The following is a 24,738-nucleotide window of genomic DNA, read 5'->3' as shown; positions in this document are numbered from 1 at the left end:
GTCTGTGAAGACTGGCACGAGGTTAGGAAGTCCCAGCGCTGTGCCAAACAGAACAGCCACCAAAGGGAAGACAAAGAGCGTAAGTTAGGAAAAGGGTTCGGGAGTAGAAAAGCAGGACAGCAGCCAATCAAACTAGAAAGACAAGGCACAAGAGGGGTGAGAGTGACAGCAGAAGAAACAGAGCGAGGCATGAGCAGCCTTAAAACAAAGAACAGAACCTTGCTGATACCAAGCCTCAACCACTGGGCACCCGGGTTTAACACCTGCATTGCTGGAAGCTGGCACGGTTTCCGGTGCAAGGATACTATTAAATGTGGCCCTACTGGGCAGTCAAGTATTGAATGAACTGAAAATGTGGCTTCTGCACTAAGTTCTATATTTACTGAACAGATACTTGTATATATACTGGTACAAACTTTCTGAAGCAAAATGTATGATGACAGTTATTCACTTTATTATTTATTTACTATTTTATATTTCTTTTTAAAAGCATTTTCTTAACACATTGTGTCTTAGACAAAATAAAGTAAGCATAAAGTAAATGAAAGAAATTTAAAACGTATAATGGGACTTCCCTGGTGGCACAGTGGTTAAGAATCTGCCTGCCAATGCAGGCGACACGGGTTTGAGCCCTGGTCCGGGAAGATCCCACATGCCGCGGAGCAACTAAGCCTGTGTGCCACAACTACTGAGCCTGCACTCCAGAGCCCGCGAGCCACAACTCCTGAAGCCCGGGCGCCTAGAGCCTGTGCTCTGCAACAAGAGAAGCCACCGCAACAAGAAGCCCATGCACCGCAACGAAGAGCAGCCCCTGCTCACCGCAACTTCAGAAAGCCCACACGCAGCAACAAAGACCCAACGCAGCCAAAAATAAATAAATAAAATAAATAACTTAAAAAAAAAACTTATAATGTCAGGGGAAACCCACAGACATATAGGAAATAGCTAAATAACATGTGGCCAAAATAATCTTTAAAAAATGAATACAAAGAACCGAGGGGACACAAAATAGTGAAGGCCTCAAAATGGGGCAAAAAGTAATTCAGATAAAAAGATGCTGTTGTAGAATCATGAAAAGATGCTGATGTAGAATCTCATTTTTCAGGCTGTAACAAACAGTGTGGGAGGGGAATTCCAGAGTTTATAACTGCAGGATCAGAGAAGGAACAAACAGATTACCTTGGGTGCAAAGAATATCTTCCCACATTGTGAACTCAGAGGTGGCACTCGGAAGACGAGGCTGGAGTTCTTGAAAGGACATGGCTTGTAGACAGAAGTTATAATAGGCATTAGATTAGTAATTCAAGCTCTTGGTCACGGGAAAACGGGACAAACTGCACTTGTGGGATTTGGAACAAGAGGAGAACGGGAGAGCGACCGGCAGGCTACTGGAAGATCCCAGAATGAGGCAACAATGGCCTGGGCTCAAGTGGCAGCTGTGGAAACAGAAGGGGAGAGAGCAGGTCCAGGAAAATTTTCAGAGAAGTAAATAGTATGATTGAGTAAAATACTAAACGCAGGAGATGAGAAGTGGAAAAATCATAAATCTTCCAGGTTCAAAATCTAATATGCCAAGAGAACTGGCACATTCTTCCCCGGAAGAAATGCAGGCTGTGAAAAAAGAATCTAGTTCTATTACAAATACATAAAGAGAATCTAGTTCTATTACAAATACATAAAAAGCTCACTGAAGGGGTAGCGGGAAAGGTGATGACCTACGCAATTTTGAAATGAGTGGCGTCTGTGAGACCAAAGGCAAAAGGAATTGCACGTAAGCACTGTTCCCTAGTTGACAAAGTTGGTTCCCATGGGGATATGGATCAACAACTCTGACTATATCCATTTCTGTACACTGAAATTGAACAATTAGAAGATGATGGTGGAGGCCAAGTTTCCAATGTTGGATTGAGAATTTGCAGAGGGGAGGAGAAGCCTAGAATAATCCACGTGGTAATGGTTTAGAGTCACAGACATCAGTAAGAGATTATGTTTAGCTTAATACAGATACAGACGGTTACATATACTAATGTTTACAGATATGCATATATATACAGGTTCATATATACACAAATACTCTGGTGAGAGGACATAATAGAAATGACACCCCAGCAGTAATAAGTACACCCAGCACACAGATCTTGGCTTCCAATACCAGTCTCCATATACTCCACACTGATGGGGTGGGTCAAAGGGGCAGAGGAGCCTACTGGAGGCTCTCCCAACGGCCGAAGCTGGAACAATTTAAGCAACAAAATAAAGGAATATTGGATTATAGCCCAGAGCATAAGACAAATAATATCCATGAGTCCATACTGATAAAAATAAATGATTCAATAAATTAATAAATGAGGGAGAAGAGACAAATCTCCCACGCAGAAAAACTCCAAATAATTTACATAGATACTCCACCCTCAAGTATGGAGAGTGTAACTCCCCACTTCTTACGCACAGGCTGCACATAGGTACTTCCTTCCAGAGAAGACAGTATGGAAAGGCAGGGAGGGAATGCCTTCACAGTGGAAAACCTAACAAACACTGCCTCAGCCAGATGATCAAGGTTAATATCCACAGTAAGTCATCAGTAGCACGTACCCTTGATGTGATATGCTGAGAACAGCACTTTACCTCCGTGATCTTACTGCCTCAACCCATAACCCAGTCTAATCATGAGAAAAACATGAGACAAATTCCAATACAGGGCATTATACAATATTCCTGACCAGTCCTCCTCAGAAGTGTCACGGCTATTAAAAACAAGGGAAGTCTGAGAAACTGTCACAACCAAAAGGAACCTAAGCAGAAAATACAATGTGGTATCTGGATGAGATCCTGGAAAAGAAAAAGGACATTAGGTAAAAATTAAGGAAAACTGAATAAACTATGGACTTCAGTTTATTAACGTATCCTGTTGATTCATTGATTGTAACAACTGTACCAAAATAACGTAAGACGTTACAAAGAGGGGAAGTTGGGTGTGGGGTATATAGGGACTCTCTGTACCATCTTCTCAAGTTTTCTGTAAATCTAAAACTGTCCTAAAAAATAAAATCTATTTTTCTAAATGGTCATCTTGTTCAAAATGATGAACTGGTGCTCTTTGGGAGTTTTTTCTTTAAAATTGTGAGGCTGGGAGAAAAATTCTGGTGGCGACTATAAAATGACAACTCCGGGCCATCTCAGAGAGTGACGAACTGCTGTATGAATCACCACATGCCACTAACAATAATAGCTAATAATAGTTAACACAATACTTCACGTGTCTAGGCCCTTTTGATACTCTTTAAACTTGATTCAGGTCCATGAATAGAATTCAGAGTGTCAGGGACTTTGAACAGAAAAAAATAGCTCCTCTTTATTTTCAGTCCCCTAACTGACCTTCAGCATTTCCCTTTAACTATGAACACAGTCAACAGCCAAGTTCGTACTAGCAATACCTATGAATAACAGAAACAGAGATATTTCCACAGACCATACAGTGTCGGATAATCACTAATATTGTTTATCCTCCTCATTATTCATAAATTACAATAGTTATTAGGCCCACTGCTAAATTTTGATATTTACTGCATTAGTTTAGAAGCATATGTATTACTTTATCATGACTTTGATTTATTAATATTTTGATGACTGTAACTCAATATAATTTCTTTGCAATCTCATATATTTTATTAAATTTTCAAATATTATTCTGGGAAAGGGTGCATAAACTTCACAAGATTGCCAGTGGCATCCATGGTACAGAAATGGGTAAAGAATTCCACTAATAAAGCCTAAAATCTCAATAAAACTACTCACAGACTTTGTATGTCTAAACCCTGGTATGAATAGAGCCCTATATTTTACAGCTGTCACCTCCCCAAGCATCTAAGAATTTTGCTATCATTTTCATATTTATAAGTTCTAATATATTGTTTTAAAAACCCAGTGTTTAAGGGACTCTGTTTAAGACTAAATAATGAAGAATTACACATCTTATTTCAAAAGAACTTGGAATATTTCCAAGTAAAAGAGCAGTGTAACATGCTACTCCTCACTGATTTAGTTATAAAAATGTCACTTTTCTATCACCATCATTTTGTGTTCTGTTTATTTAAATTTAATACAGTTCAAAACTAAAAAAAAAAAAAATCCAGTGTTTACATGTTTAATTATTAGTTTCACACAAGAAAATCCCTGCCAATACCAAAAGACATGAGTCTAGTCATCTATACAATTGTCTGCTTACGATAAATGGCACGGAAACAGAATATGTCCTAACAAAAAGAAGAAAAAAGCCTGAAAGAACAAAACACAGGAACTAATTCTCAGTGACAGTCTCGTCTTTCATCTTAAACCACGCCTTGAACTCTACCTTGTTTAATTGTTAAATCAGGAGCGGCTCAGCAAGATCTGTCTAGTTTTGATGATTCTTAAATTCAATGCTGCTGACAGACTCTGCCCATTTTTCTCTATACTTACTGTTACCTAATGACAAGGTCTGAATGCTAATTTTTAAATTCAACTTTCATTAAAAATATAATGAAGTTTCTCTAACAGTAACCTCTTGGCCCCAAAGTATCACTTTACTTTACATCCCAAATTGATAAAAATTAAAATTCCACTGTGAAAGCTATTACTCTCTTAATGATATTTAACTAATGAAATATAACAATGCAGTAGGCATTTTAGACAATCAATATGTTTCATAAATTTCAACCCTAAAATTACTTAATATATTTATTCACTTTTGTGAAAATTTAGGATGTTGAGATGACGAAAATGTATTGCAGATATAAATTAGGTTTTTGTTCATGGCTTTGAATATCATCACTATGCTGATTATCCAGAAAATAAACCCTTGGTTTTTCCCCCTAGTAAACCTGATCCACTTTCAGGCTTCTCCATCCCAGGGAACAGGAGCAGCACTTGGCAGTTCTCACCTCTGGACTGACCCCCAAGGCCAAGCCGCCCACCTCTCCCGCCTGGACCTAAGACACCAGCGTCCTGATTGGTCTCCCGGCTCCCATTCTCGGCCACCCAGAGTTTGTTCTCCGCACAGAGCAAGACAGATTCTTTAAAAATAATAGTCAGATGGAACCACTTTCATGTGCTCAATCCAATACAAATTCAATACAAATGTACCAGAAATTCACTGAACTGTATGAAGGATTGTTAACGATAATCCACTACAGGGCTTTCCCTGATTTGCCCACTGACGAATTTTCCTACCACGCTCCTTTCTGCTCCTTTCTGCTCACAGGGCCCCGTCCACGCCGCCCCTTGCTCTGATGAACTTGCTGGACAGTCCCAGCTTTCGCATCTTTGCATTGGCCATTCCTTCTGCCCGAAACGCTTTTCCCAGAGGATCACACGGCCCCAGTACTTCTCAAAGGCATTGTGTAAGCATCCCACCTTCAGAAGAAAGGCTCCCCAGCACGTGTCTGCGGTAGCACTCGCCTCTGCTTTATTCCTCATTCCAGTGTTGCTCAACCGTTTTAAAAAATCATTGCCGTTAGTTAACTAAGAAGCCAGTTTAGATATTTTTCTTCTAATCATCCCCTACTATGAAATTTTAATACCACAGTCTTGCTGTTTATAAACTATGCCCACTGGAGGGTCACAATCCATTATAATATCTAAATTTTTTAATCCCAAGAACCAACTTCCACCTCCTTGAGGATGAAATCACCCCACTGATTTTTCTTTGGAATTTTATTTATTTTTTATACAGCAGGTTGTTATTAGTTATCTATTTTATACACATCAGTGTATACATGTCAATCCCAATCTCCCAGTTCATCCCACCATCACCACCACCCACCCCCACCGCTTTCCCGAAACCCTTGGTGTCCATACGTTTGTTCTCTACATCTGTGTCTCTATTTCTGCCCTGCAAACTGGTTCGTCGGTACCATTTTCCTAGGTTCCACATATGTGCGTTAATATACAATATTTGTTTTTCTCTTTCTGACTTACTTCACTCTGTATGACAGTCTCTAGATCCATCCACGTCTCTACAAATGACCCAATTGCGTTCCTTTCTATGGCTGAGTAATATTCCATTGTATATATGTGCCACATCTTCTTTATCCATTCATCTGTCGATGGGCATTTAGGTTGCTTCCATGACCTGGCTATTGTAAACAGTGCTGCAATGCACATTGGGGTGCATGTGTCTCTTTGAATTATGGTTTTCTCTGGGTATATGCCCAGTAGTGGGATTGCTGGGTCATATGGTAATTCTATTTTTAGTTTTTCAAGGAACCTCCTTACTGTTCTCCATAGTGGCTGTATCAATTTACATTCCCACCAACAGTGCAAGAGGGTTCCCTTTTCTTCACACCCTCTCCAGCATTTCTTGTTTGTAGATTTTCTGATGATGCCCATTCTAACTGGTGTGAGGTGATGTCTCATTGTAGTTTTGATTTGCATTTCTCTAATAATTAGTGATGTTGAGCAGCTTTTCATGTGCTTCTTGGCCATCTGTATGTCTTCTTTGGAGAAATGTCTGTTTAGGTCTTCTGCCCATTTTTGGATTGGGTTGTTTGTTTTTTTTAATATTAAGCTGCATGAGCTGTTTATACATTTTGGAGATTAATCCTCTGTCTGTTGATTCATTTGCAAATATTTTCTCCCATTCAGAGGGTTGTCTTTTCATCTTGTTGGTAGTTTCATTTGCTTTGCAAAAGCTTTTAAGGTTCATTAGATCCCATTTGTTTATTTTTGTTTTTATTTCCATTACTCTAGGAGGTGGATCAAAAAAGATCTTGCTGTGATTTATGTCAAAGAGTGTTCTTCCTATGTTTTCCTCTAAGAGTTTTATAGTGTCCGGTCTTACATTTAGGTCTCTAATCCATTTTGAGTTTATTCTTGTGTATGGTGTTAGGGAGTGTTCTAATTTCATTTTTTACATGTAGCTGTCCAGTTCGCCCAGCACCACTTATTGAAAGAGACTGTCTTTTCTCCATTGTATACCCTTGCCTCCTTTGTCATAGAGTAGTTGACCATAGGTGCGTGGGTTTACCTCTGGGCTTTCTATCCTGTTCCATTGATCTATATTTGTTTTTGTGCCAGTACCATGTTGTCTTGATTACTGTAGCTTTGTAGTATAGTCTGAAGGCAGGGAGCCTGATTCCTCCAGCTCCATTTTTCTTTCTGAAGATTGCTTTGGCTATTTGGGGTCTTTTGTGTTTCCATACAAATTGTGAAATTTTTTGTTCTAGTTCTGTGAAAACTGCCATTGGTAGTTTGATAGGGATTGTATTGAATCTGTAGATTGCTTTGGATAGTACAGTCATTTTCACAATGTTGATTCTTCCAATCCAAAAACATGGTATATCTCTCCATCTGTTTGTTTCACCTTTAATTTCTTTCATCAGTGTCTTATAGTTTTCTGACTACAGGTCTTTTACCTCCTTAGGTAGGTTTATTCCTAGGTATTTTACTCTTTTTGTTGAAATGGTGAATGGGATTGTTTCCTTAATTTCTCTTTCTGATCTTTTGTTGTTAGTGTATAGGAATGCAAGAGATTTCTGTGCATTAATTTTGTATCCTGCAACTTTACCACATTCATTGATTAGCTCTAGTAGTCTTCTGGTGGCATCTTTAGGATTCTCTATGTATAGTATCATGTCATCTGCAAACAGTGACAGTTTTACTTTTTCTTTTCCAATTTGGATTCCTTTTATTTCTTTTTCTTCTCTGATTGCCGTGACTAGGACTTCCAAAACTATGTTGAATAATAGCGGCTAGAGGGGACATCCTTGTCTTCTTCCTGATCTTAGAGGAAATGCTTCCAGTTTTTCACCATTGAGAATGATGTTTGCTGTGGGTTTGTTGTATATGGCCTATACTATGTTGAGGTAGGTTCCCTCTATGCCCACTTTCTATAGAGTTTTTATCATAAATGGGTGTTGAATTTTGTCAAAAGCTTTTTCTGCATCTGTTGAGACGATCATATGGTTTTTCTTCTTCATTTTGTTAATCTGGTGTATCACATTGACTGATTTGCATATACTGAAGAATCCCTGCATCCCTGGGATAAATCCCACTGGATTATGGTGTATGATCCTTTTAATGTGTTGTTGGATTCTGTTTGCTAGTATTTTGTTGAGAATTTTTGCATCTATATTCATCAGTGATATTGCTCCGTAATTTTCTTTTTTTGCAGTTTCTCTGTCTGGTTTTGGTATCAGGGTGATGGTGGCCTCGTAGAATGAGTTTGGGAGTATTCCTTCCTCTGCAATTTTTTGGAAGAGTTTGAGAAGGATGGGTGTTAGCTCTTCTCTAAATGTTTGATAGAATTCACCTGTGAAGCCATCTGGTCCTGGACTTTTGTTTGTTGGAAGATTTTTAATCACAGTTTCAATTTCATTCCTTGTGATTGGTCTGTTCATATTTTCTATTTCTTCCTGGTTCAGTCTTGGAAGGTTATACCTTTCTAAGAATTTGTCCATTTCTTCAGGTTGTCCATTTTATTGGCACAGAGTTGCTTGTAGTAGTCTCTTATGATGCTTTGTATTTCTGCGGTGTCTATTGTAACTTCTCCTTTTCATTTCTAATTTTATTGATTTGAGTCCTCTCCCTCTTTCTCTTGATGACTCTGGCTAAAGGTGTATCAATTTTGTTTATCTTCTCAAAAAACCAGCTTTTAGTTTTACTGATCTTTGCTATTGTTTTCTTTGTTTCTATTTCATTTATTTCTGCTCTGATCTTCATGATTTCTTTCCTTCTACTAACTTTGGGTTTTGTTTGTTCTTCTTTCTCTAGTTCCTTTAGGTGTAAGGTTAGTTTGTTTATTTGAGGTTTTTCTTGTTTCTTGAGGTGGGCTTGTATTGCTATAAACTTACCTCTTAGAACTGCTTTTGCTGCATCCCATAGGTTTTCAATTGTCGTGTTTTCATTGTCATTTGTCTCTAGGTATTTTTTGATTTCCTCTTTGATTTCTTCAGTGATCTCTTGGTTATTTAGTAACGTATTGTTTAGCCTCCATGTGTTTGTGTTTTTTACGTTTTTTTCCCTGTAATTCATTTCTAATCTCATAGCTATGTGGTCAGAAAAGATGCTTGATATTATTTCAATTTTCTTAAATTTACTGAGGCTTGATTTGTGACCCAAGATGTGATCTATCCTGGAGAATGTTCCATGTGTACTTGAGAAGAAAGTGTAATCTGCTGTTTTTGGATGGAATGTCCTATAAATATCAATTAAATCTATGTGGTCTATTGTGTCATTCAAAGCTTGTGTTTCCTTATTAATTTTCTGTCTGGATGATGTGTCCATTGGTGTAAGTGAGGTGTTAAAGTCCCCCAATATTACTGTGTTACTGTCAATTTCCTCTTTTATAGCTGTTAGCAGTTGCCGTATGTATTGAGGTGTTCCTCTGTTGGATGCATATATATTTATAATTGTTATATCTTCTTCTTGGATTGATCCCTTGATCATTATGTAGTGTCCTTCCTTGTCTCTTATAACTTTCTTTATTTTAAAGTCTATTTTATCTGATATGAGTATTGCTACTCCAGCTTTCTTTTGATTTCCATTTGCATGGAATATCTTTTTCCATCCCCTCACTTTCAGTCTGTATGTGTCCCTAGGTCTGAAGTGGGTCACTTGTAGACAGCATATATATGGGTCTTGTTTTTGTATCCATTCAGCAAGCCTGTGTCTTTTGGTTGGAGCATTTAATCCATTCATGTTTAAGGTAATTATCGATATGTATGTTCCTATTACCATTTTCTTAATTGTTTTTGTAGGTCCTTTTCTTCTCTTGTGTTTCCCACTTAGAGAAGTTCCTTTAGCATTTGTTGTAGAGCTGGTTTGGTGGTGCTGAATTCTCTTAGCTTTTGCTTGCTTTTGATTTCTCTGTCAAATCTGAATGAGATCCTTGCCGGGTAGAGTAATCTTGGTTGTAGGTTCTTCCCTTTCATCACTTTAAATATATCGTGTCACTCCCTTCTGGCTTGTAGAGTTTCTGCTGAGAAATCAGCTGTTAACATTATGGGAGTTCCCTTGTATGTTATTTGTCATTTTTCCCTTGTTGCTTTCAATAATTTTTCTTTGTCTTTAATCTTTGTCAATTTGATTACTATGTGTCTCAGCATGTTTCTCCTTGGGTTTATCCTGCCTGGGACTCTCTGTGCTTCCTGGACTCTCTCTTCTCCTTCTGGGACCCCTATAATGCGAATGTTGTTGCGTTTAATGTTGTCCCAAAGGTCTCTTAGGCTGTCTTCATTTCTTCTTATTCTTTTTTCCTTATTCTGTTCTGTGGTGGTGAATTCTACCATTCTGTCTTCCAGGTCACTTATCCATTCTTCTGCCTCAGTTATTCTGCTATTGATTCCTTCTAGTATATTTTTCATTTCAGTTATTGTATCGTTCATCTCTGTTTGTTCTTTAATTCTTCTAGGTGTTTGTTAATTCTTCTAGGTCTTTATTAAACGTTTCTTGCATCTTCTCGATCTTTGCCTCCATTCTTTTTCCGAGGTCCTGGATCATCTTCACTATCATTATTCTGAATTCTTTTTCTGGAAGGTTGCCTATCTCCACTTCATTTAGTTGTTTTTCTGGGGTTTTATCTTGTTCCTTCATCTGGTACATACTCCTCTGCCTTTTCATTTTGTCTGTCTTTCTGTGAATGTGGTTTTTGTTCCACAGGCTGCAGGATTGTAGTTCTTCTTGCTTCTGCTGTCTGCCCTCTGGTGGATGAGGCTATCTAAGAGGCTTGTGCAAGCTTCCTGATGGGAGGGACTGGTGGTGGGTAGAGCTGGGTGTTGCTCTGGTGGGCAGAGCTCAGTAAAACTTTAATCTGCTTGTCTGCTGATGGGTGGGGCTGGGTTCCCTCCCTGTTGGTTGTTTGGCCTGAGGAGACCCAACACTGGAGCCTACCCCCCTCTTTGGTGGGGCTAATGGCAGACTCTGGGAGGGCTCATGCCAAGGAGTACTTCCCAGAACTTCTGTTGCCAGTGTCCTTGTCCTCATGGTGAGACACAGCCAACCCCTGCCTCTGCAGGAGACCCTCCAACACTAGCAGGTAGGTCTGGTTCAGTCTCCTATGCGGTCACTGCTCCTTCTCCTGGGTCCCGATGCCCACACTACTTTGTGTGTGCCCTCCAAGAGTGGAGTCTCTGTTTCCCCCAGTCCTGTTGAAGTCCTGCAGTCAAATCCCGCTAGTCTTCAAAGTCTGATTCTCTAGGAATTCCTCCTCCCATTGCCAGACCCCCAGGTTGGGAAGCCTGACGTGGGGCTCAGGACCTTCACTCCAGTGGGTGGACTTCAGTGGTATAAGTGTTCTCCAATTTGTGACTCACTCACACAGCAGTTATGGGATTTGATTTGATTGTGATTGCGCCCCTCCTACCGTCTCATTGCGGCTTCTCCTTTGTCTTTGGATGCAGGGTATCTTTTTTGGTGAGTTCCAGTGTCTTGCTGTCGATGACTGTTCAGCAGTTAGTTGTGATTCCAGTGCTCTCGAAAGAGGGAGTGCTGAAATCACCCCATTTAAACTCATGTCTTACAGTGGCTTCTTTTTCATCACACCATTTATCACTACTGGACACCTGTAGCTGTTCACTGGCTGTCACCCCATGGAAACATGAACACTGTGGAAGGGACTTGTTTACTGCTTTGTCCCCAGGGTCCACTGCAGTGCCTGGTCATGTTAGGTGCCTGGTAAATTTAACCTCATGAGCCAAAAACTACTTAGGCTTTTTCACTTTTATACCGCATGCTATGTTTGTTGTTAACTTATACAATAGTTATGGGCTGAATTGTCTTCCTCCAAATTCATACACTGAAGTCCTAACTCCTTAGCACCTCAAAATGTGACTGTATTTGGACAGCCTTTAAATAGGTAACTAAAAAAAAATCATATATCTGATAAGGGATTGCCACCCAGAATATACAAAGAACTCCTACAACTCAACGACAATGAAAAACCAAATAACACAATCATAAAAAGAGCAAAGAACTTGAATAGACATTTCTCCAAAGTTAATATACAATGGCCAATAAGCACATGAGAAGATGCTAAGCATCACTAATCATTAGGGAAATACAAATCAAAACCAACCACTATGAGATACCACTTTGTACCCATTAGGAAGGCTATTATCAAAAAAAAAAAAAAAAAGACAACCAGGTAGGAAGAGGCAATCAAGGATCTTCCTCTGGAGATTTCAGGGAGGGCAGGGCCCTGTGGACACCTTGAGTTCAGACTTCTAGCCTCCAAAACTGTGAGACAATAAATTTCTCTTGTTCTGAGATAGCAGGTGTGTGGTCATTTCTTACAGCAGTCTAGGAAACTAAGACGCCTATCAAATTGGCAAAGTTTTGGTTTGTCTGTCTGTTTTTAATTAAAACACCCATTGTTGGGCCCAAAACGTAGAAGAATGGGCACTCTCACACACTTCCAATAAGAGTAATTTTATTATGTAGACATCCATTTTTTTTCTTTTTGACTATATCACTTTTCTAAATTTTCAATAATGAGAGTATTTGTATATTTTTTCCAAAAGAAAAAAATTTTATTTTTAAATCCACTATCATCACCATTATTTAACATTTTCTGCAAGTTCTAGTCAAAGTACAATAAACTATAATAAAATATTTATTACATACATGTTAAGAGTTAAAAGTTACGACATATACGTTTATTCCTGAGTCTTTTATACAACAAAAGTATAAACATTTTATTATGACAAAAATATAAAAGACTCAGGAAGAAACATTACAAAAGGAGTTCAAGAGACCCCTGGGTTTTATTTTCTTTATCAACTTGGAAAGCTGATTCTAAATGTATATGTAAAAGAAAAGGACTCAGCATAATCAAGACCCTTCTGATGGACAAGGAAGAAAGGAAGACTTCTCTATCAGACATCAAGGGTAATCATGAAGCTATAATAATGAAGACTGTATGATACTAGCAGAGGTAGAGAAATTAGCCAACCAACAAGAAGAAAGACCCTCATATATATGGAAGTTTGACAGCTGACAGCATGGCAGATCAATGAGCAAAGGAGGAATTAGCCAAAAGTAGGAATTGGGGGAGGAGGGCGTGTGGGGAAGAAGGTCTTCCAGGTAGAAAATAATGAAATTAGATCCTCATCTCATACCAGTCACAAAAAATAACTCCACATGGACTAAGAACTCAATGTTAAAAAGAAAACTTTAAAGCTTTTAGTAGAACATATAGGTGAACCTTTCTGCACTTGTACTAGAGAAAGATTTGTTTAACAAGACATAAAGGGCTTCCCTGGTGGCACAGGGGTTAAGAATCCGCCTGCCAATGCAGGGGGCACGGGTTCGAGCCCTGGTCCAGGAAGATCCCACATGCTGCGTAGCAACTAAGCCTGTGTGCCACAACTACTGAGCCTGCGCTCTAGAGCCCACGAGCCACAACTACTGAGTCTGCATGCCACAACTACTGAAGCTCGTGTGCCTAGAGCCCATGCTCTGCAACAGGAGAAGCCACCGCAATGAGAAGCCCGCACACCGCAACGAAGAGTGGCCCCCGCTCGCAGCAACTAGAGAAAGCCCACGCACAGCAACGAAGACCCAACGCAGCCAAAAATAAATAAATAAAATAAATAAATTTATATTTAAAAAAAGACTTAAAAAGCACTAATTATAAAAGATTGATAAATTTGACTAAGTTAAAAATAAGACCTTCTTTCATCAAAAGATCATCTCTCTCTCCAAAGCTTGGGGGCTGATATACTACAATCTAGGGAGATGCCCTCCCTCCAAAGTTGCATTTTCCTTAGGGTTAAAGAGGTTTGTGTGTTACAAATGGGAAGTTGCCAAGGAGAGTTGAGCAGTGGTCCCATGCTTTCTGGGGCTCTCTGCTCTGAGGGTCACCTCCTCCTCACTATTTAAAGTATAACTAATCTGCACAAGGATCTGGTCTTCCAGCTTTTCCCCAATACACCTTAGAATAATGGATAAACCCAAAGGACATGAGCTCACGGTACAAAATAATTAGACACCTTCAGACAACTATGAAAGAAAGCCAGCAATACATGTATATATAAATAATATACAGCAACTATAATTTATAATACATATATAATGTAGTAATATGTAATATATAATATTCTGAAGGCAAATAATTAAACACATGGACCAAAAATTTCAAATAAGCCTAATAAGTATATTTAAGAAGATAAGGAATATATTAACAATGTGAAAAACAGGAAATTCCTGAAGAAGAAAAAGGAGGAGGAGGGGAGAAAGAGAAACCAAATTAAAATATTGGATATGAAAAAAATAATAATTGAAATAAAAGGTGTAACAGATACAATTAGAAACAATAAAATAAATACAGCAGAAGGAAATCTACTAAAAAATTAATTGGTAAGAATAAGATCAGAATGGGAAACTATCCTAGGAGCAGAGGATAGGAAGAAAATACAAGGAGATAGAAAACATAAAATAAGACCCAAGGGCTTCCCTGGTGGTGCAGTGGTTGAGAATCTGCCTGCCAATGCAGGGGACACAGGTTCGAGCCCTGGTCTGGGTGGATCCCACATGCTGCGGAGCAACTGGGCCCGTGAGCCACAGTTACTGAGCCTGCGCATCTGGAGCCTGTGCTCCGCAACAAGAGAGGCCACGATAGTGAGAGGTCCGCGCACCGCAATGAAGAGTGGCCCCCGCTTGCCGCAACTAGAGAAAGCCCTCGCACAGAAACGAAGACCCAACACAGCCATAAATAAATAAAAAATAAATAAATTTAAATTACTTATAAAAAAAAATAAGACCCAAGGAGTAGGAAGGATAGATCTTTTTGAAGAAATAATGTATATAAATTTCTCAGAATTAAAGAAAAATGAAAAAACACAAATTTGAAGGGCTCAAATAATGCCCCCAATACTCATACCTAGAGACACTGGAGTGACATTTAACACATATAAAATCAAAGATATTTGCTGATGTTTGAAACTGCTTGCGTCCCTCACTTGAAAACCATCCTAGGCCACACGCTTTTTCTCAGTTTCTCTCTTGGTGCTGCTCCACTGTCTTCTGGCATGGAATGCTGAGGTGAAGACACCTGAGGACAGCTCAGCATTTTTCCCCTTATAACAAGTGACCTGATTTTTTGCTGCTTTCTCTGCGGTGGGAAGTGGGGAGAGGGTTACAACCTGGCCCCTCACGGGCCCCCCCAAGGACGCACTCTCTGCACACCGAGAGCTGCTGCGCTAAGAAATCCCAGCTGTGCCCCCGTGTCCCAATCCAGAGGCTGCCGTTCCCTCCGGAGGGTAACCTCCTGTCTTCCGCTGAGGTGGGTGAGAAGCAGGAAGTGGGGGAGAGGATGTAAAGAGCTGGCTGGTTTTTGCTGTTAATTGTATCATTAAAAAAGTTTTGCCACGGGACATTTCAAACGTGCAAAAGTAGGAGGAATGGTGTAAGAAGCCGGCCTGTGTTCCTCGCCCCAGTCCCACATCTAGCTGCGTCTTAAACCTCCCAGCCTCCACGTGCTGGAGCAGCACCTGCACCCCGTCTTCCAGAGGCGAGCAGTACAACAGGTCCTGAGCCCCTGGGAGGTCCACGTGTAACTCGGTTTGCTTCTTAGACTCCCCAGTGCCGAGGCAGGGTCCTGCTTTCTTGAACCGGCTGGGTCAGCTCATCCATCGCCTTTCCAACTCCAGAATTTTATCGCTCTCACACTCTCTTTGTCCTTCTGGTTATGCCTTTTTCTTTATCCCTTTACTACCATTTTTGTGGGAGGGAATGGAGGCCAACACCAAGTTCAACCTGCCATCTTCAAGCAATCATCGTTTAACTTCTTGAATTGAGTACCTTCTCATGTATATGGCTCTCTTGATTACTTTTCTTGTATGTTACATTTTCAAAGACATTAACAATTATCTATTGAGCACTTATTAAATAACTTATGTATATTAATTTATTTAATACTTTCAACGACATATATTACACTTTATTACTACTGTTACCCTATCTGACAGATGAGGAAACTAAACATTTGAAGAGCTCGCATGGCACTCAAGGTTTTAAGGATCTGGGATTTGAGCCCAAGACCTAAAGCCCAGGCTCCAAATCACTGTGGATCCTGCATCCCACTTCTTTAACCCTCTGAGATAGGCCCTTCAGCTGGTCTAGGGTCTCCAAGACATGCCCGGGTAATGGACTCTTGCTCAAATTCCACAGCTTTAAATTCAAGGAAGCACTTTGGACCAAGCCAGGCTGGCCTGGGTGAGCTAAGTGGTCAGGGAAGGATACAGGGCTCCATACGCCACAAAGCCGTATCATGTATCAGAAACAAGACTGACAAGGTGCACTTGCCCCAGACGTGAGGAGCCCTGGCCCAGGGGCCCCTCAGCCCACCTGCCCAGGCTTCTGTATCTCAGGAAGTCAGCTGAGCTTCTAAAGGCTGACAACATTCACATCCTCAGACCTACCCTCTGCAAGCAGTGCTCACTGAGGGGGCTCTCAGGGGTTCCCCGTCTTCCCTTGGAGAAAGTTACTGTCTCCTGCTGTGCACTACAGTGCCCTCCCTCTGCATCCTTTTCGGAAGGGGACTCTGGGGCTTACCCATGTGGTATCCGTGTCTGGCTCCTCGGTCAAGACAAATCTACTAAGAAAACCTGTCTTCGATCGCTCACACTACTCCTATCTCCAATTTGACTGTCTTCACACTAGCATTAGACGTTTTCAGAAAAACAATCAAGTCTTCAGTTAAAAAGACTGAAACAAACAATAAAACAGAAATAAAGAAAGAAAAGAAATTATCTCTAGGTTGAAATTCAGTGAAGAAAACAAGAAGAAAGATTTGTTAAGGCTTCTGGGGGTTTAAAAAAAACAGTGGCATCAAACAATCCAGAGTGAAATCCCACGGCAAACTTCAAGAGACCGTCCACTGTCGCACATAAACCCGTGTCGAGTGGGAAGGTGAGATGTTTTCTTTTAATTCTGTAACATACTTATTTATGCACTGCACACATCCTGGAAGCATGGGGACATGCAGATGAAGAGGACAGTTTATAAACGTGACAAGAAAAGAAGAAGAAGAAAAAACACTTACTGTGGACTGTGTCTGGGCCATGTATTCGCCCTCCATTTTGTTCAGACGTGCGTTTGTGTCCTCTAGCAGTTCTTGAATGTTTTCAGTGTGCCGCCTCTGAAGTTCAAACTTTTCCTTTTCCATTTCTGCTACAGCATTGTGGAGCTACATGGTGAAATCAAAAACTGACTCTTTCACTACTATTATAGAATAGACTATTTTGCAATTCAGAAAAAAATGTTTTCCTATATTTCTCTATTTATTTATATAGTGACCTGAACAACAAAAGATATAAAACTCATAAACAAACATTCAAAGTAAAGATATCAGGTAAAGGGCATGATTAAGAAACAATTTTTTGTTTACTTTCCTGAACTGAAAATTGTAATGGATAAACAAATATTAAAGGGAATTATCCGCCTCAGGTAAGAACAGTACATAAATCAGACAGATAATACAATGCATCAGCTAAACAACACTAGTATTAGCCTGAAATCAGAAAACAGAAATATTTATAATACTGTTATTGTTTAGGAATATTATCTCACTGTCTGTATTTTCATCTTATTTGCATGAAATTTTGCACAAGAGTAATGTTAAAAATGCTTTATCCTTTTTTTTTTCACTTACCAGAATACTTATGTTTATGTGCATATTCATTTGACAAAAAAAAAAAAAAGCTTTATCCTTCACCCTAACCCCCAATGAGAAACTATTTTTATCCATCCCATAACCTATACAAAAGTGGACACAAAGATGGTATTTATAAATCAAAGAGAGTTCTCTAGGGAGAACTCTATGTCCTCATGCATACTGATCTTTTTTTATGAAGATTATGTATACATGTTTAAACGGATGAAACTCTAAAATATCGATGTAACTGAGGTAAGGAAACCAAAGTTCAAAGGACAGGTTCCAAAGGGAGTTGAACACCTGTGCTCCCAGACTTGTGGGCGTTTGTTCACTTATTTTTCACGGGAGGGGAATTCAGAATCTAATTCCTCTCCTCTGCATCCAATCCCAGACTCATTCAAGGTTGGGTGGGGGGCAGGAGCCCAAAATAGTCTAAAAGATACCCTTTACTTCCCATTCATGAGTAGGCGAGACAGACAAGGGTATGACACATGCACAGAGACCTTATCTGACTAGGAAGGTACTGGAGGGACGGGGAAACCCCTGAGAGGTGGTGGAAACGAGAGGAGAAGACCGGCCGTAACGCCGCCTGTTAGTGGGAAGGGTCCCAGGAGCTTTCCTTCTAGTTTCTGGCTGAACGGGAAGAGCAAGGATGGCTCCGTAACAGCCGTACAGAAGATCCTGGGGTTTCACAAATTTAACAAATGCAATTTTGAGTATTTGTGAGTGGTCTCCCAAATCACTGTTATGGTATATTTCTTTGCCAAGGTATACGTTTTAAACCGGTGTCATGTCTGGTCTTCAGAAGTCAGTCACTTGTCTGGCACGGGACTGCAGCCAAGCCCACAGCGCCCGCACCTCAGAGTTGCTTCGCAGCTGCTGACTGACGTGCACAGCAACACTGATAAAGGGTGTAAAGGAGTCACTTGGAAGGTCGCGGTGGTTTCTTCACGTGTGTGGTCCCCCAAACGTCCCACGCCACACGCCGCCTGAACGTCAAACCCCTGCTGTACACAGGGGCCCATGAGTGCGGCGCCTTCTCGGGGGCACCGCCGTCGCTTTCTCAGGCCGGTGCCTGCTGCCCCTGGGGCACGTCTGCAGCCAGCCTGAGCCCTTTAAAGCTCACCCGGGAGTTTAGAGCGGAACCCACAGGGTGAGCGCAGCCAGAGCACAAGTGTGCTAGAACTTGCTTAGCCGTTTGAGGAGGGGACAGGCGCACTTGGCCTAGCGGTCTGACTGGGGACTAATCGCGCGCTCTGTCGGCCCTGGGCAGCCACCGGGTGTCTGCTCCGGACCATCCGCGGTGCTCAGGCCCCAACATAAATGGTGTCGTCCAAAGAATACGGTCGGCCCTCCGCACCCGCAGGTCTCACATCATGGACTTAACCAACTAACTGCAGAGCGAATTTTGACTGCATCCATCCAACACGTTTTATTAGCATCTACCATATATCAAGCAAATGCGTCACCGAGAGCTTCCCCAAGCCTAGCAATGAACTGGAGTCCAGGTCACTCGGCCCGGGAGCCTTTAGAGGGCAAACATTCCCCTGAGGCATAAACTGCTTAAGCAGCAAATATTATTAGGCATGTTCTAAAGCACAAACCTTGCTAAGCCATAGGATGCCATCGTGGCCCTGACAATAAGGGGATCTATAAACCCACAAGGAGATATTTTAGCCAGGGTTTGGCAACGGGTTCAGGGGGTGCAAAGGCCCTCTCAGTATCCTACAGATTGGTCTATAACCTGGACATTTGACCACGTACTTGCCTCACGCCAGAGGAGGCCCAGAGGAACCAGGAATCTGTCCAAATAGAAGAAAAGGTATCGTAAAAGCCAACAGGTTAATGGTGTAGCCACTTTGGAAAACAGTATGGGAATTCCTTGAAATGTTAAACACAGAATTAGCACATAACCCAGAAATTCCACTCTTAATTATATACCTGTGATATAACAGAAATATATATATATATATATATATATATATATATATATATATATATATATATAGGTCTCTGCCCCCAATTCCTGGCTCTGAGGTCCTATATCCCTTGGGATTTCCTGGGTGACTGGGTGGGCTCCTGGGCAGCTCCAGGATGGGGGCTGGTCACCCGAAAGACCAAGCCATCCATGATCAGAAGCCGGGAACTTTCAGTGCGCCCCCATCCTCCAGGAAGGGGAGAGGGGCTGAAGATTACATTTATGATCAATCATCCCCATATAATAAAGCCTCCATAAAAATCCCAAAAGTACAGTGTTTGGAGAGCCTCCAGGTGGGTGAACAGCTGGTGCCGGGAGAGCAGTGTGCCAGGAGGGGGCAGGGAAGCTCTGCGCTCCTTCCCACATACCTGGCCCTGTGCATCTCTTCACCTGGCTGCTCACCTGCATCTCTTATATCCCTTACAATAAATGGTTAAATGGTAGAATGTCAGTGAGCGCTTCCCTACGTTCTGTGAGCCGTTCCAGCAAATCATGGCATGAATCCAGGCAGGAAGCGGTGAGAACTCCTACTTAGAGCCGCTTGGTCAGACGTACAGGCAACAACCTGGGACTTTCGATTGACGCTGAAGTGGGCGCACTCTTGTGGGACTGAGACCTTAACCTGTGGGATGTGATACTGATTCTAGGTAAATAGTGTCAAATTTAATTGAATTATAGGACATCCAACTGGCGTCAAAGGGAATTGCTTGATGTGTGCAAAGCCCACACATTTGGCATCAGAAGTGCTATGAGGGGTGAGGAAAGGAAAATGCAGGCCGTGCTTCTCCCTCTTCAATAGCCAAGACAAATGAAAAAACAGGTCCACACAAAAACTTGTACACAAATTTTCATAAAAGCATTATTATCCAGAAAGTGGAATCAAATGTCCACCAACTGGTGACACGTGGTACATCAACACAATGGAATATTATTTGACCATAATACGGATTGAACTACTGATTCATGCTAAAACATGGAGGAAACTTAAAAACATTATGGTAAGTGAAAGAAGCCAGTAACAAAATGCCATGTATTGCATGATTTTATAGGCCAAAGTGTGGAGACAGAAAGTGGATGAGTGGTTGCAGAGGGTAGAGGAAGGGAGCGTGGGAAGAGAGTGACAGCGGGTACCAGGTATCTTCTGGGCTGACAGGAATGCCCTGGAAACCATACAGCGGTGATGGTGGCAGGACCTCATGAACAGGCTGAAAACCACTCAACTGTACACTCTAAGAGGGAAGATTTTATGGCATATGAGTCGTAACTCAATTTTTAAAAAGGCCCATAGATTAGAAACAGCATGGTAGAGCCGGGTAACTGGCAAAGCTTTGTGCAGCTAGTAGCAAAGTGTAAGGAGGGGAGCAGGGCTGCGACAAAGGAGGAGGCTTCAACGGTGGCCAGCGTCTCAGTCACGAAGAGCCTCAAAACCTAAGGGCCGCTGGGAACCCCTGGGGTGATTCACGGTGACGAGGAACACCAGATCTGTGTTGCAGAAAGACCGTCAACATGGCTGTGTCATGGGGCACAGACTGAGGAGGTGCCGAGGGTCCAGTTACAGCGACGGAGGCCAGAGACACGGTCTCCAGACCTAGGGGAGGGACAATGCGAATACATCACAACAAACAGAACAGAAGCACGAGTGACCAGGCGTGACAGGTGAGGCAGAAGGAGAGTGTGCAGCAGCCGAGCAGACGCCACCACCCCCGGGAACAGGGAGAAGGGGAGCCTTAGGAGGGGGCTGCTTCGGCGACAGAGGAAGAAGATGGAGTCTGGGGAGAATGATGGAATTTAGGTCAAGGAGAGACCCATCTTTTTTCAACAGCTTTATTAACATTAGCAGCTTTATTCACATACCATACAGAGCACCAACTTAAATCAGACAGTTCAAGGGTTTTTTGTATGTTCACAGAGTTACGCAACCATCACCAAAATCAATTTTATCACCCCAAAAGAACACATGTGCTCTTTAGCTATCATGGCCCTCGTCTCTCCGTCTCTATAGATTTGCCTATTCTGGACATTTAATACAAACTGAGTCATAGAATTGGTCTTTTATAACTGGCTTTTTTCACTTAGCATGATGGTTTCAAGGCTCACCCATGGTGTAGCGTGTACCAGTCCTTCATACCTGTCCCCTGCCCAGCAATATTCCATTGTATTAATATACTACATTTTATGTATCCACTCAGCAGTTGATTTCTACTTTTTGGTTTTCATATGAATAATACTGCTATGAACATTCATGTATAACTTTTTGTGCAGACACGTGTTTTCATTTCTCTTGGGTATGTAGGTAGGAAAGGCATTGCTGCGTCAATCATAGGATAACTCTAAAAAAGCTAAAAAGGAGAGATCTTAACTAGGTAGTTGGATACCTGGGCCTTAAAGTGAGAAATGTAGGATGGAGATTTCTGCGAGGGAGTACACACACACATACATACACACACACACATACACACACCACCTCACCTCACCTCACCTGGGCGGTACAGATACTTCACATTTTCTGAATGGATGACCACATAAATCACAATGTACATCTATCCTCTGCTTATTCATTTTTGGCACCTACCCTGCTTGCACCAGGCATTCATCTCTGCCCAGATTTACATGCAACTGTACTTCACAAAAAAGACCTTTTACCACATTCGCGGTGTTTCACATCCACTAATCACCGTGTAACTTTAAGAAAGAGCTGCTGGTCCAGCTGAAACCATAAAATGTACCCTTGCGCACGGCAGGAGACAGAGACTCTTCTCTGCAAACACCAGACAACTTAAACTGGGGAAGAAGGAACTAGGGGAAAGGGAGTCAGGGGCTACTATGAACACAATGGACCTGATGCAAGCAGAAAAATATGCCAAATTCATAGAAAAGATAAAACCACTCAAATGAAAATGCAACTAGAAAACAGCTAAGCCTGCCCCTCTGAACACGGGCCCTTCCCAGGCTGGCACTGAAGCTGCCACAGCCAGGACAGATCAGACCTGTGTCAGCCTGGGGAGGCATCAGAGCTCTCAGGAAAACAGACTGAACCCAGATTAATCGGGGACTATCCGGAGGAGGAGTTAACTGCAGATCTTTATCAGAGAGCTCCTCAAAAGAAGTAACATACTTCTTTCCTCTTACATACATACTGTGATGTCGACTGATGGCTAAGGGCTCCTAATGAAAGTCCTACACATGACTATGTAAGACTCGTTCATCATGAGCATTTTTTACATTACTCTTGGCGCTGCTGAATTTTATGAAAATATTTTTCCGAATTAAATGCTCCTCCAAGAATAAGCCATCCACTACTGAATTTTGTTTACATCAAAAACAAATTTATGCTACAAATATTGTGTTACCTGAGATTCCAGCAAAGAAATGATCCAGGGCCTACATCCAAAGTTTAAACAGTTTAACTTCCAAAAACTACCTGCTGTTACATCCCTGCTAATTTTGCTTAAAATCTACTGGCTCTGACAAAAAATTCAGAACCTTAATTAAATTCAAGAATTCTTAAAAGTAACCTTTCTAAATGAAAACTAGTTTATAAACCATTAAACTTCCAGAAAAAATATACCAAAACACGAACAGCTATTTCTAGTTAGTCTAGAATATTAAGTTATTTTTATTTTTTCAAACATTTCTGTATATTTTGTGAACACCCATTATTTTTATAATTAAATTTGTTCCGTTAAAGTATAACCCTTTATATTTTTCCAAAACTATTTTATTTTATGTAGCTTACCTTTTTTTCCCAATCATTATTCAGAGATTCTGTACTTTGTTCACATATCTTTTTTAACTCTGCAATCTGGTTATCTTTGGTCTCTCTGATAACTTGACATTCACGTATGAGGGTCTGAACTGTCAAAAAGGATGAAAACATAGTTAAACCAATTCTAGCTACCACGTTAAGAGTCTGATGATAATAAAAACATAGCGCACCAGTTAACAGATCATTCCGTTTCCCTCCAAGTCTTATCCGTTCTCTGCCCTAAACTCTCTCGTACTCTTTCCTCTCTTCTTCTCCACTTCCACCACCACAGCCTTGGCTGAATCCCCCGTTACTCACTCCCCCGACAATGTGAACAGTGTGCTGGCCTCCGCATCATTCCCCTCCAGTGTATCCTCCACTGCTGTGAAGAGGTCCTTCTACAGTGCAGACCCTGTAACGCCACCCGCAGACTCAAAATCACCCCGCAGCTCCCCCCACCGCCACAAGACGACGGCCAAAAGCCTCTGACGTGGAGATCGGCTTCTCGTGATCTGGCTGCTTTCTGGCCACATCTTTTGCCACTTCCATATGTTTAAACTCATGAACGTACCGGCCTATCTGCAGATCCCCGAGGCCACGTCCGCTCCTGCATCACGGCCCAAATGTGATCACTGATGTACCTGGCATGCCCCAGCCCTCCCTGCTGCAACACTGCGCATCTCTAGTCTCAGCCCAAGTCGCGCCTCTTTATGGACCGTTCACCAACCAGGCTCCTCCTCTTGCAGGGGCAGAGAGACGCTCCTCTTTATTCCCAGTGAACCTCATAGATTTCTCCTCTAAGTCACTTATTACATTATGTGTTATAGTGGTTTACTTGCTTATTTCCTGAGGAGAGAGATATTTCAACTTTTTATCTACAGAGCAAAAGAGCGGCGCAGAGGCAAGTACTCCCAACTATGTGTACTGAGTGCATAGATGCAGGGCCGTCATTACAACATGCTGCTGCTGGACACACTAAAATCGCTGCCAAAGTTTGTGTGACTAAAACAAAATACGCTTTAAATTATATAAAAGATTTCCCTTATAAATCATTTAAATTTCTATCCTCTTTTTAAAAATGCTTTCAACTGTCATTGATTCAAGTGAAAATGTGTTTAATATATTCATGTCATCTGGATGGCAAAATAAATTCAGCTGTGTATTTGCTTGAATGCAACATTTTCTTAGCTTACTGAATATGTTTTTATTCACTTACTTCAAGATAGCAAAATTTTCATAAACATTTACATAGAAATTTCTTTCACTCTTATATCTCAACTGTGCAACAAATAAGGTGAGAAGAAGAAGAATCCAAGTTAACCTAATATTAGTCTAGCATCTACAACATTTTGCTTCACAATTCCAAAATTAAAACTAAGACCTGTT

At 41.2% G+C, this 24,738-nt stretch overlaps 1 protein-coding gene across 22 annotated transcripts in view; it reads right to left on the bottom strand.

Moving 5' to 3' along the window:
- The window catches only part of CEP112 (centrosomal protein 112), a 420,211-nt gene that overhangs the window by 320,461 nt on the left and 75,012 nt on the right, over window positions 1-24,738 (bottom strand). For 20 of the 22 annotated variants that reach the window (XM_082441876.1, XM_082441874.1, XM_082441872.1 and 17 more), the window contains 2 exons: window positions 23,344-23,462; window positions 17,018-17,161 (listed from right to left, as the gene is read on the bottom strand). In XM_082441876.1, coding sequence (XP_082298002.1) covers window positions 17,018-17,161; window positions 23,344-23,462 — 263 coding nt within the window. Of the gene's footprint in view, window positions 1-17,017; window positions 17,182-23,343; window positions 23,463-24,738 lie in introns of those variants that run through there. The other 2 variants (XM_082441883.1, XM_082441884.1) reach the window with 2 other exon arrangements.

This window comes from Balaenoptera physalus (genome assembly GCF_965194825.1).
Source record: "Balaenoptera physalus genome assembly, chromosome: 20".
Lineage (NCBI taxonomy): Eukaryota > Metazoa > Chordata > Mammalia > Artiodactyla > Balaenopteridae > Balaenoptera > Balaenoptera physalus.
This window is presented reverse-complemented; position numbering and strand designations above follow the sequence as displayed.